Here is a 13,806-nt window from a genome sequence, read left to right as displayed (position 1 = left end):
CAAAGCTCTTTAAACCACGCAGTGAACTCGCAACGCCAACCAGCTGTGACGAGGCTGGGTTGGGTTCTCCTCTACCGTGGGACACTTGAGACAGCGGAGGTAAATCAAGGCAGAGCAACGGACTGGGTAAAAGATAAAGGCCGGCTTGTGAAATAAGAAGGGCTGCATCAGGAGCCATGGTAGTAGTTTTACCGTTTTCTTTTCCTTTTTCCCCCCACCCCTTTCTTTAACCATGAGGTACCAATGGATACCAGATACGCAGCGCGGGATGAAAAGGTGAAGAGATAGCATCGGGGCAGTTTCCCACCAAAGCCTGCTCAGAGCGCTCTCGCTGATTAGAAAGCACTTCTGTCGTTTGGGAACTCTAATCCGGTCTTATCAAGCCTCTGGCTTCGTCATTTACCAGGGTGGGAACGGGAGGTCCATCAGCTCTGCCACGGAGTGATTTCTGGGGCCCCTGCCCACGACCAAGCAGATCAAAAGGGAGCTCATGCCTGCCAGAGTGAAGTTTTCACCATAGCAACACATGTACTCTACAAACAGTCAGGACTGAGGAGCTCTGTTGTGACTGGTCCGGACAGTGCCCCCGAGAAACCAACCGGCAACCGAGGGCTCAGACAACGGAGCGAGCGAGAGAAAAGTGGCACCTACTTAGCGTGCGCGGCGGTCTCCTCATGGTTCTGACCCCTCCACACAGCTGACAGGGGCCGCCCAGAGACCCACAGCCCTGGTTCTAATGAGCGGGATGTCAGAGAGAAAACAGATGTTCTCGCAAGAGCAGCTGTCCCCCAGGCGCCCTGGGGAAAAGAGGGACCCAGTGTCGAGCAAAAATCCCCTTTGGTGAGCAAAATGGCCAGCAATGGAAAACATGGGGGCCAAGTCTCATGGCAACACACGTCACATCTAAAATGAAACGCAACCCCGGTGCCCCACGAGCCAGTGTGGTGGTGGAAGGTGTGCAGGCAAGACCCAGCAATGAAGCCAAGAACAGCAGCGATCGGCATGGTCGTTGAGACCATCGATCAAGCGCTCATGGGCCGGGCACAGTGCCAGGTATATTTACAGGTCTCAGTCTTCATCCTGAAGTAAGGGTCAAAAACTCACTAAGGGATCAACGCCACCTTTCTGGATATCACATTTTGGCCAAGGGAAGACACAGGGATAGCTGATGGGCCATTATGTCTCACAGGCAAGGCTTAACACTTGAGGCTTGACCAGGAGAAAAACTAGCTCCCAGTTTCTGCTCTGTTGCTCTGATCACTGAGCAATGTGTGTAGAAATCCAACCACAGAACAAGGGCACCCAAGAGAGTAAGTCACCCTTCTCAGTTTCCCTGGGCTAATTTCTCCGAAACACCACTGAAGGATGATGTCAGAGCCTAGAGAGGATGATGCATAAAGTCAAAGCTGTAAAAAAAGCTGTAAAAGCTGGCGGAGAAACATCTTCAAACACGCATTAGAAGGTAGTCAAGAAATAACGAGTGTGCCCAGATGCAGGTCTGCGCCATTTACGAACCTCTCCTTCACAGAAACACAACAGAAGCAGAACTGTTTCACAATGCTAATAGACAGGAGCGGCAGCCTGGCTTCGGGTTATAATGCCGGTCTGTATGTCTGGGAGTATGTAAACAGGTGCCACGGCGCCCCAGTACTAACAGGACTCCCATTGTATACACCGAAGACACATCATCCCGGCAAGTCAATCACGGCGTCAGGAAGAGGGAAGAAGGTAGCCCTACCACAGCTACTTCCAAAAGAAGCAAACCCAGCCACCATTGGAAAAGGTCTCTGGGTCCTGAACCCTTAAGTCATCGCAGACCAAACTGGGAACTGAACCTACAAATGACAGGCCTAGAATTTTAGAAACATTTCCTTGCCACAGAACCAGCAGAGCCTGCAAATGAGCTTTAAAACCAACAAAAAAGTTTCTGTTTCAAAATGACATTTTAGAGGTAATGTATAATTGCTTCCTCTCTGTTCGATGCTCCCCCCCCCTTCGCCCCCGCCGCCTTTTTCTCATTCTCCATTCACTAATGAGAGGGTTTTCCTCTTCCCCTGCCTGTTTCAGTTTGAAACGTGGCACTGAACAGGCCACTGGAAAGCAAAGGGAAAGGGGAGGGGAAGGCTGCTTTCAGGTCTGACGCACGCACACACCCCCCAGCTGGCGGCCCACACCCCGAAGGAGGGTCAGGCCGACTCCACCGCAGCCAGGACTGAAGACCCAAGCCGCTGGGTAGAAAACTCCCACTTGCACCAACTCCCCCGAAAGCAGAGTTAAGAAAGAGAAAGCTGGAAGGGAAGGAGGGGGAAAAAAATAAAGCTCCACATTCCTGACATTTTTTAGCCAAGTGCTGTGGCTACACAGAACAGCTCTATTCCAAACAGCCTTGCGGAATGGAAAGAAAACCTGGGTGCAGGGCGAAGAACCTGCCCTCTGCCTTGGAAATGGGAGACGGAATTTTAGGACGACCCAAAACTAAACCAGAAGGAGGAGGGAGGGGCACTTTCATGTGTGTTCCCCAAAGGCAGCGATCCCCAGGGAGGAAATTTGGAGTCAGCCTCTCCCAGAGGATAGAGCTGAAGTCCTAGGGTCCCCGGAGAGGGGGGGGATTAAGGTCCCCCAAAATGCTGGCGAGCTGAGGGTGAGTTGGGGAAGGGTAAGGCACAGGTGAGATGGAGACCAGTCAGGATGCCAGGGCTGCGGTGGCCTGGGGTGGGGGCAGAGGGGTCCAGCTCATAGGCAGGGGCTGGGCGGGGGACCCCGAGGGAGGAGTGGCCAGGAGAGTCATTCTTTGTGGCAAGAATCCTAAATGGGTTTTCCTGACTCAGCTTCTGAATGAAGGAACTCTAGCCCTGCCCAAATTAGAAACCCAAGAGCCTGACATCCTCTCTCCCTGTGTCCCCCTTCCCTTGCCACCTCCTTCTATTCTCACTTCTAGGAAAAAGCTTGTTAAGGGCTGGACTGCCCCCCCTCCCACATGCATCCCTACATATACACCACATCTCCAGGGGAGAACCCAGAAGACCCTCAGTAGATGTATCCAGTAAGTCCTGTGCTGGGTTATGAGGAGCCACCCCCGGCTTTACCCCAAATGTGAAGATGCCCACAGGTGTCTCCCTGAGGTCCCTAGGACCAACCGAGTTATTTCTGCTCTTCTGGTAGGGAGAGCAGAGCTCCAAAAACCTGACTCTCTCTCCTACCTCCTCGGAGTCAGTCGTCAGGCATAGACAACGAGGACCTACGTGCCGGACACAGCAGAACACGTGTCCTTCAGAAGGGAGTTTGGGCATGGCCCTCTCTCTCACATACCAGCATACGCCGACAATCCCACAATGTACCTCCGAGGCCCCTTCTAGAAGAGGTGCCCTGCCCTGTAAGCCCAACCGTTGCAGGTCTCAGCTTCTGCAGATAGAGGGTGGCGGGAAGAGGGAGTCAGTCTGCAGGGCATTTCGGCCAGGGCCCTTTCCACATTCCCCCAGCCAATCCCAAGACGGGGAACCGGGGAAGGCATTTTTGTTATTTCCTCCATCCTGGACCTTCCTCTTCTGTCAGGGAGTGGGAGTAAGGGCTCCTAGCACTTTTCAACTCCCACAAAGTCCCAGGTTTCATGCAAAGGACTTTCCACAAGGCTGAAGGCAGGAGAGGGAAGGAGGTACGGAGCTCAAACCCTAAGCAGCTCTTTGAAGCAACGATAAAACCCACAGAGCCACGAGCCTTAGCAACTGCCCGGAACGCAGCAGAGAGGCACAAGGCTATGCGAGAGACCCGCCGGCTGAAGAGAGTGTGCCTATGAGGTCTACAGCTGTCACGTGTGTCTGTCCAACCACACCCTCCAAGACTGGTGACACGGCATTGGGAGGCCTCTTAGAACGGAGGACAGCAAATAGATACTGAGGGTATGGGCTGCACAAAACAAAATTCTTATTTCATTAAAACTAGTACTATGATCAATAGGAACGGGGCTTCGGCAACAAGCGACGCGTTTTCACATTTGTGGAATCCGTTCTGGCTCTTATTGCTTACATGATCTCAGTTGAACCTTCCAATAACCTTGTGAGGAAGACAGGTTTTACTAACCTCTTTAGCCAAGGGGAAACTGAGGCTGCAGTCAATTTTTCAGTCCGGACTAGTGACAGGGCAGAGACGGGGACCCAGGGACGGCCCTGGCTTGACAAAGTCTGGGTGAATATGCCATGAGAGCTGTGGGGGTGGGGGAAGGAAGGAGGGAGGGACTGAAGGGCAGGAGCCCTAACAAAAGCTGGAGTGCAGACCCCAATCCTGGTCCCAGGTTTATTTCCTACAGACCCCGAAGGCCAGCCAAGGACGCATTCACACATCCAACCCTGACTCACCACAACGAAAAAGTCCCCAGCCTAAGGGCCGCTTCAGGCCCAAATAGAACCCTTGTCATCCACAGAGGGGACACAAGGAACCCAGAGAGAGAGGGACACTGAAGAAGAAATTAGCCACACTAGGAATCCTCCATCTCCAAGGCCGTTTATAAATGGTTACAGCTTCCTAACCCATCCCTGAGAATGCAGATAAGCAACACTACCCAGCAGGGAGGACCAGGCACGCCTCAAAGGAGAGTGAGTGAGAGTGAGGGGAGGGTCACTCACACAATCTCACTCTTGAGACAAGATATACCAGAGTAAGCCCTATACTCAACTTTCTTCCAGTTCTTCCCACTTTGGATATCACATTTTTCTCCCTCTCCCGAGTAGTCAGTCATTCCCTTGGATTCTGACCCCCAGCAGGCTTACTAAAACTCTGCTTGGTGAGGCCTACACCAGGGCACTGCTGTCCGTGGTCGGACCCCATCCTCTCCACCCCCTGTCCCCCACAGCTCTGAGAGAATCATCTTTCCCCTAAAAGCAGAGAATATCCCTGTCCCTCTCCTTGCCCCTGTAACAGGGGAGAAGCTCTGGCTCCACCACAGATGGATCTAAAGGGACAGTCCTCAGGGTAATAAAGAGTATATGAAACCTGGCCTTTTCGGCAAGGGCAAAAAAAAGGAGGGGGGGGGGAGGATGGCAGAAGGGCACTGGGACAGGGTCAGGGCCATACGTGAACACCCTGGGCACGTTCCAGAGGTGAGGATGCATGAGACCTGGAAAACCAGGTGGGACGTGGAAAAGAGTCAGGGTCCCTCCCGCTGGAAAAGCCCAGAGGAGCTGGCAGCCACCGCTTGGGAGGGGGAATTGTGCAATGACCGCGGGTCTGGGAGTCTCCGGGCTTGGCTCCCGGACACCAGAAAGGAAACCCCACTGGTCGGGCCAGGGTGGCAGCGCTGCGGTTGGTTCGAGGCCAGGCTTAGGATCCAGGGCTGCAGAGAGCGCTGCAGGATAGTGTGGGTGCTCAAGGGGGCGGCAGAGCAGGGCAAGGCTGGCGCGGCCGCAGAGCTGAGGGGTGGCGTCCGGGATGACCAGGAGGCCAAGGGGGCGCAGAGTGCACAAAGCCGGGGTGCAGAGAGCGTACATGGCAGCCAGGCGCCCTGGCTCGGACGAGGACCCGCAGGACCTGCAGGGCTACGCCGGGCGACGCACGAGAGGGGGCACCCCCTCCCCAGTCTCGCTCACCTCGAACATAAGCCCGATGAGGACGCAGAGCACCAAGCAGAAGCCGATGTCCGCATGGTTGTGGATGACGAACTCCTGGCTGAAAAGCGGGTAACTTTTCGTCCTCCTGCGGAAAGCCATGGCAGCGGGCGCGCAGCGGCCGGCGGGGCCAGCACCCTGCGCTCTGGAGCCGCCGCGCAAACTTCTCCAGCCCCGGCCCGGTCCGCCCGCCGGCCCGCTGCCCCGCTCGCCCTCCCGCCCGCCGGCCTAGCGCCGAACAACTTCTGGGGCCCGCCCCCTTCCTCCGCCCGCCCCCGCCCCAGCCGCCCGGAACCGCCCCCGGCCGCAGCCCCCTCCCCACCCGCGGCCCGCACTCGGCGCGCCGGCCTCGCTGCGGCCCCGCCCCCCGCGCGCTTAACCCTCTGGCCGCCGGGACGCGCGGGGTCGGAGGGGACCTGGGTAGGGGGGAGCGGGGCGGGGCCGGCGCGCGGGGCGGCGAGCGCGGCTCGGGTCCCCTGGCCCCGCGCCCGCGGCCCGGGCCGCCGCCGCCGCCGCCGTCGCCGAGCCCCGCCGCATTCTCGCTGCTGCGGCCCGGCCGCCTGCCGCGCGCAGGGAGCAGGCCGCGGGGGGCGCTGACGCCCGGCCTTGCCGGGACAGGAAGTGGGCCCGGGTTTTCCACTTCTCGGCGCCCGCTCCTTCCTCCGCGGGAAGGGAAGGGCCGGGGAGGCCGCGGCCCGGCCGAGGGCGGGGTGGGCCGGGTAGCCGAATACTCCCGGGCTTGCGGGGCCGAGAGCAGCGCAGGTTCGGTGGAGGGAGGGGAGCTGCCGGCGGGCCTTCTCGCTGGCCGCAGCGCCAGGCACGGATGATCAATGAACCTCCGGTCAACCGAGTGTTTATTGAGAGCTTGCAGTGACCTAGGCACGGTTCAGATTGCTGGGAATACGCAGCAAACAAACAAAAAAGACCTGCCCCGGGGGCCCCTGTATTCCAGTGAGGGGAGTGGATGGATGGGTGCAGTTTTGCTAACTTCTGAGACTTTTGTGCTACTATCAATTAGTTATACACGTCTTACCCAGAGTCTGCCTTAAATATTAATTGATCTGAAGAAGAAAAAAAGAAGGCACTGTCTCATGTAAAGTTTCTATTTAATATTAAGTTTTAAAAGTACTCCTGGAAAGGACAAAGTGTATTTTTAACAAATTAATTTATATAGGCAAATATTGGATTTATGCCTACCAGTAATGAAGGAGTCAACTAATCACTTTCTAGATGTGCGAAAATGCAAAATGAACAAAGAACTATTTAATTCCTATTCTCCTTTTCATTAGGTCCAGAGTTATTTCACTTTTAAGTAAATATGATTTCTTAAACATGGCACGGTGTGGGAAATGTGATTGAGATAGATAAATTTTACATCTGAAGTTTCTTCACTCATCAGTATTTAGATACAGTCTTTGGTCTTTAATTTATCTGGCTTCAGGAAATGGGAAAATATTGCCTATATTGGACTAAACACTTAACTTCAAGACTGACCTTTCTTAAAGTTGGACCCGAGTTTCATGAGGAGTAGAAAGATCAAGAACTCCAGAGCATCTTAATTTTCCACCTGTGAAAAGGTGTTCCTATTTTCAAACGGCAGCCACATCTGTCAGGTTGAACCCTTATGCCATCAGTTTCTCTGTAGGTCAAAATTAGAATACCAGCATTTCAGATGGTTCAACCTAATACTTTCCTCGTGTTTCCCCATGACCATTTGTAGAGGATATCGTGGTGGGAATTTCTTGCATAAAGTGGGATATTGCCAACCTCGGCCTGTATTCAGGCCAAAAGTCCTAGGAGATAGTTAGGGATTATAACCTCCAGGTTTGTAAATGAGAAACCTAAAGTAAAGGGGATAGCTTAGTGCTCATACTGATGATTGCCAGCCCTGAGTCCTTTCAAATGCAATTGAACAGTTAGACAAAGCGTTCTTAGATACATGGTTTGATATTCATTACCTTACAACCCCATGGAGGAAACACTAGATGCCTACTTCAGCCATCCCAGCCAATCTCTAAGTCCTAGTTTCAAAACCATCTTCAACCCCAGACAGACCTCTTCCCAACCCCTCAGCCAGTCATGGATCCTATGAATCTCAGCACCTCAGAACAACCTCCCAACAACCCCCCGCCCCCACCATTCTTTACCTGGCCCACACTAATTACCCATAGATACCCTGCCTCCAGTATCTCCCCCTTTAACACACCATTCCATTAGAAACATCTATTGGCACCTACTAAGTGCCAAACACTGTGCTAGTTACCAGGGACAGAAAGATAAGACAATCCATGTGTGGTGGTTTTAAAATATGTCCTCAAATTCTTTGATACTCCTCCCTTCAAGAAGTGGCGATTAATCCCTCCTCTTGAATGTGGGCTGGACTTAGTGGATCACTTCTAACAAATAGAATATGGCATAAGTGATGGTGTGTGACTCCCAAGACTAGGACGTGAAAGACATTTTGGTTTTCCCCTTTCTGTCTTAGGTCACTTGTTCTGGAGGAAGCCGGCTGCCATGTTGTGAAGTCAAGCAGCTTTATGGAGAGGTCCACATGGCCAAGAACCAAGGCCTCCTCCCAACAACCAGCACTAATCTTCCAGGCTTGCCACCTTGGAAGCAGATCCTCTAGCCCTCGTCAAGTCTTTAGATGACCGCAGTCCCAGCTGACCTTTTGACCGGATTTGGTGACTGCCTTTTTTTTTTTTTAAAGATTTTATTTATTTATTCATGAGAGACAGAGAGAGAGGCAGAGGGAGAAGCAGGCTCCCTGGTGAGCAAAGAGCCCGATGAGGGACTCAATCCCAGGACCCTGGGATCATGACCTGAGCCAAAGGCACATGCTTAACCAACTGAGCCACTCAGACACCCCTGGTGACTGCTTTAATATAAGATCTATTAAGAGTTAAAGGAGTCAAAACTTAAGGCCAGGATGACATAAATGACGGTGGCACCATTAAAAAAACTATGTGGGGGCGCCTGGGTGGCTCAGTCAGTTAAGCGTCTGCTTTAGGCTCAGGTCATGATCCCAGTGTCCTGGGATCGAGCCCCGCATCGGGCTCCCTGCTCGGCGGGAAGCCTGCTTCTCCCTCTCCCACTCCCCCTGCTTGTATTCCCTCTCTCGCTGTGTCTCTCTCTGTCAAATAAATAAATAAAATCTATAAAACAACAACAACAACAAACAGTTGGACTGCAGTTAGGGAGGGAAACCCAGAATTAAAGGTATCTGGTTCATCAGCAATGGGACTACTCAAGCCGTGAGGTTAAAAGTAACCGATCCCAGGAGAGTGTGCTGAGTGAGAAAAGGCCTGAGGGCAGTAGCGTCCAAGGTGGGGAACCTCGAGCTGAGAAGGGAGGATGAGAAAAAGGAAAGTACAGGGTGCAGGAAGCCAGGACACAGGCATTTCACAAGGCTAGGGTAAATCGGGCAGGATGCGAATAAAATGAAGCCCCCCGATGCACTCATTATGGCCTTTGAGAGCACCCTTTTTTTTTTTTTTTTGAGAGCCATTTTTAACTGGACCTTGGAGTGGGCTTAACCGCGGGTAGAAGATGAGAAAAGGAGGTGAGAAAGTAGTCTATTCTTTTGAGAAGTTTGGTGAGGAAAAGGGAAATGGATGGTGTCTTGGGGGATATAGAGGATCTAAGGCAGGATCTTTAAATTACATATATTTTTGGAGATTGGAGTCTGTTTGGAGAAGAAACAGGAGAGAGAAGGAGGAACTGAAAATACTGTAAATATTAATCCTAGAGATCATTGAAGAAATCAAGGAGAACAGCTCCAACCATAAGGGGAAGAGGGAAAACTCCTCAGGCTGGGGCAAGGACCTAAGAATGGGTGAATATATATATATAGTTACATCTGGAGGTGGAGGAAATAATTAGCTCTCCTGTTTCTATTGCACTTTACAGTAACCCTGTGAGGGAGGCAAGACGGTTATTACCAAGGCCTGTTGTCGCTCTTCTGAGACACTTGAATGACCAAGGGCCACATAATTAGTGGGTAGCTGAACCAGGACTCAGACCAGCAGGTCAGCACAGGGTTCCCTTTGCTAGACCATCCTGTAGCCTTTCAGGCTTCTTAAAGTGTGGCACTGATCAGGGCCATACCGTCTGTCTCTCCACCTGTCCCATCATGGCTGCTGATAATTCTGCCACACCAACTCTTAACTAAATTGGAGTAGCCCCTCTTTCCAGAACAGACCATGTAGCTTCCAATCTTTATGTTTTTGTTCCCCTCACAAGGCCTTTGTTCCGTGTCCCTTTGCCAAAATGGTAACTGTCCTTCAAGATAAAGAGCGTGTATCTCTTCCTTCGCCAAGCTGTCTTCAGGGCACTGGGCTGGAGGCATGCGCACTGTACTATGCACATCTCTCAGGTAGCAGCCATCAGTGTATCTGTCTATGAGTTTTACGCCCCCTCCCCCCCCCGATAGTGTCACCCTTCAGGGCAGGAATCTAGCCATTTGCTCTCATATTCCAACAGCACCAAGCATAAGAATCCCACATAGTATGTTCTCACCAAGTGTTGGTTGAATGAATGATTGAATGAGAGATGCTGTTGCCTGGGCTGGTATAAATGTAACCATTATCCCCAACAAATGGAAAATGTATTTTCTCACATACCAAGAAGTCCTAAGTTAGTTCATTCCCAGAAGTAAATGATTCATCAAAAACTAGGGTCTCACTATCTTCCCATTTTGCCACTCTCTGTTTGCTTTTGTCTCAGATTTGTCCTCATGGTTACAAAGTGGCTGCAACAGCTCCAGGCATTCTTTATTCATTCCTTCATACAACAAGACCCAAAACTCAGACAAGAGGGAGAGGGGCGTTTTGAAGAGTGAAGAAAACTTGCCCAGAAACCCCAGACTTCTCCTGATGCTTCACTGGCCAGAATTGCATCCCATGCCCATTCCTAAACCAGTCATTGGCAAGGTGAATGGAATTAACATAATTGGATTAACCTCACCAGGGAGACATCCTCAGAGAGCTGGCAGAAATTTCTCACCTCCTTTGAAGATCTGGCTACCCCTTACTTGAATAAAATAAGAATTCTGATTGCAAGGAAATGGGGAGAATGGGTGTGGAGCAGGCATCCAGAAGGATCTGCATAGTGATTTTTTTTTTCCTCTTTGCCTCACAGGACACACAGCATTCTTGTCCAAAGCCATCCTTACTTTCTGGTTTCTTGCAGAAGGAACATGAACCTTGCAAATGTCATACCCCTGGCAGTTACTGTTGGAATGTCTGGCTGAAGGGTCTCCAGCTTGACAAAGTGGACTGTGTGTGCTCTGGTAGCGCAGCATATTATATCAGACTCAATACCACCTTTGGCCAAAGAATGAGGCTTCACAGCTATCAGAGCTACTTGCCCCCAATATCACAGCAGTTTAGTGGAATCAGTGGTATACAAAGGGCAGGGCTGTAGGAGTGGTCGTCCCTGGCGGCAAGCACTAAGGAGCTGCATGATCTATAAAGAATTTTAAAACAATGATAAACCTCTAAATGCAATGTGGTATCCTGGATTAAACCCTGAAACAGAAAAAGGACATTAGTGAAAACTGCTGAAATCCACATAGCCTGTAGAGTGGTTAATAGCATTGTACCAGTGTTAATTTCCGTGTTTCGTTAAATGTACCACGCTTCTATAAGCAAGGTGAAAGATTTATGAAGATCCTCTATCCCATTTTTACAACTCTCTTACAAATCTAAAATTATTTCAAAAATTTAAAAAAATTTTTTAAATGGCAAAAGTACCTAAAAATTGGATATGCTTTTTTGTATTACCACCATGACAATCCTAAACAATGTTAGCGGTAAAAGCACCTCCCCCCTCACCCAAGTCTTTTGGTTCTAAGTTGTAAGCAATCGTTGTAGCTGTTGTTGAGTCTTGATAACAAAAATGTAAGTTCCAACTCAGCACATTTTTATTATTTATGTTTTGATAAGCATTGCATTCTATATGCAGGTTAATCCTAGTAACTCTCATATATACAGTCAACCCCTAATATATGGGGTCTCAGATGCACCCGTTTGTTTTGAGTAAGTTCATATCCAACTACAATCATCTGAGCTTGTTTCCAGCCCAGTCATGTCTCCAGCCCAAGGGTACTTTAGAAGCTTGCATTTGAACCACAAATTGGAAACAATTCCAGCACAGTGATTTTACAGCTGAAGAAATAGTACGTGTGGCTTCAATTCTGTCATTCTGTGTGACCACTTGCAGCTTTTATGTATGTTTAAAATTTAAAACAGTGAAACAGTGCAACATGCCCTTATTATTATTTGTTTCATGTCCTGTGTCATGATTATTTCTGAATTTTGTTTTCATGTCGAGGAGCAGAGAGTTAAAAATGATCAGCTCCAGGCATTCAATATGCTAAATATAAGAGTGAGTGGAATTAAGATCCCAGGTACTAGAAACTACCATAAAAATCATATTTTCACTCCCTTCGTTTTAGAGATCAAGAAAGTTCAAAGACCCAGAAAGTTGCCGAGGTTAATAAGGATTTGGTGAATTGGGGCGAGGACAAGGGCCTCTCCCCTCCTGGCCCAGTGCCCCCAGCACTGTCTCTGCAGCCCATGCCTGCTCTCCTTTAGCAGACAGGCAATAGCTTACAAAAACCGAGTCACTTGTCCAGGGTCAGCTAGTGACTCAGTGGCAGAGCAAGATGTGGGAACCAGGACTCCTGACCGTGTGGGGCTCTAACCACTGCCCCCTATTTCCTCTTTCCAGCTCTCATTCAACTAGAGACAGATTAATTCCAGACGACCAAAGAATGTGCCACCTGACATATGGAAAGAGGGGAGCATTTTTTTTAAAAGAGTCACAACTCAAATTGACATTAGAAAAGCGTAAATTTCAGTCAGAATTCCCACAGGCAGAAAAACAGTGGAATACAACATTTGGGAAGCATAGGAATGATTCCAGACCTTGATTTCCACTGATTTCTCCAACTTGGGGGGCTATTGTTCAATGGAAACTATATTGGGATCTTAAGCTGCCCACAGAAATGCTCATCCTTAGTTTTTTCATGTTTAAGGAGAAAGCAATAATTATTAGAGTGACGTTTGCGATGCAGGGGGCCATCACATTGAGGATAAGCTCAATAGCAAGAACTCCATGGGAAGGTGTGCATGAACCACCGCCTTCCCTGAGCCACTCTCTCCACACTTCCCTAGACTAGACTTTCTAGACTAGACTAGACTTTCTAGACTCCTAGAAAGGTAGGCACTATCTTGATTAATAATCCATCTAGGCACCTCCCTGTGAACCTTTGCTACCAATTCTTAAAATTCATCCCATCTCTGTTTCTCAGATCACAGCCCAGGGTTCAGAACCCATTCACTTGTGAGTTGTCAGGCATGGACACTACATATAACTGTTGGGGTCTGTCTTGGCACAGCTCCCTACCACAATCATTGTTTAGGTGATCCCTGATCCCCACTGAGCTAATAATTGACCTCCTACCGCATGCTTGGAAGGATGATGTTTGAGTGGATGGATGGATGGATCGGTGAGTGGATGGATGGAGGAATGGAAAGGTGGATGGTTGGATGTAGGTAGCATTTTGTTCCCTACATGAGTGGATGGATAGATAGATTTACAGGGAGGCAGATGGATAGATGGGTGAATGGAATGGAAGAGTGGATGAGTAGATGGAATGGAAGAGTGAATGGGTGGGTGGATGAATGGATCAATATACAGGAATCCATACCATTCCATTTTTATATTGGTGCCCAAGGTAATTCTGTAGTAAAGGGGCCCCAAGGGGATTCTATTTCCACATAGGAAATATGTTCAAGACCAAAGCTATATTTGGATTGTGTAGAACTTAGCCTTCAGGTAGACTTTAAGGCCCTAAGAGGCAGGAATTATAGCTTTCCATCTACGTGCCTTAATAACCAGCTCATTCCCTGCTACGTAGTAGGTACTGCAGGAATATTTGTTGCCAAGAATGAATGAATGAATGATTTGAAAAACACAAACGCATCCTGATTCTTCGTTCTTATATTCCAACATTAAAATGTCATTCCTTTGTGAATCAATTATGTATCCAGAAAGTATCCAGTTAGGATGCAGCATATTCCTGGATATTAAATACATTCAGCTCTTTCCATTTGTTGTTTCCTTGGCAGGAATTAGCTAGTCACACTGCTGTCTCTCCTGATTCCTTGCTGATGAGGTTGGGCACGGGGCAGGTCCAGAGGTT

At 49.8% G+C, this 13,806-nt stretch overlaps 1 protein-coding gene and 1 long non-coding RNA gene across 2 annotated transcripts in view; one reads left to right on the top strand and one right to left on the bottom strand.

Moving 5' to 3' along the window:
* Nucleotides 1-5,825, bottom strand: part of TRAM2 (translocation associated membrane protein 2) — an 82,713-nt gene extending 76,888 nt beyond the window's left edge. Inside the window, exon 1 of the mRNA XM_078055244.1 lies at nt 5,580-5,825. Within this exon, the coding sequence (XP_077911370.1) occupies nt 5,580-5,699 (120 nt within the window). The 5' untranslated portion in view covers nt 5,700-5,825. The remainder of the gene's footprint in view (nt 1-5,579) is intronic.
* On the top strand, nt 5,564-11,881 carry LOC144379077 (uncharacterized). The gene is made up of 3 exons (XR_013441237.1): nt 5,564-5,669; nt 8,083-8,281; nt 10,323-11,881. It is a non-coding gene; the product is annotated as an uncharacterized LOC144379077 (long non-coding RNA).
* Nucleotides 11,882-13,806: the final 1,925 nt, after the last annotated feature.

This window comes from Halichoerus grypus, chromosome 9, assembly GCF_964656455.1.
Source record: "Halichoerus grypus chromosome 9, mHalGry1.hap1.1, whole genome shotgun sequence".
Lineage (NCBI taxonomy): Eukaryota > Metazoa > Chordata > Mammalia > Carnivora > Phocidae > Halichoerus > Halichoerus grypus.
This window is presented reverse-complemented; position numbering and strand designations above follow the sequence as displayed.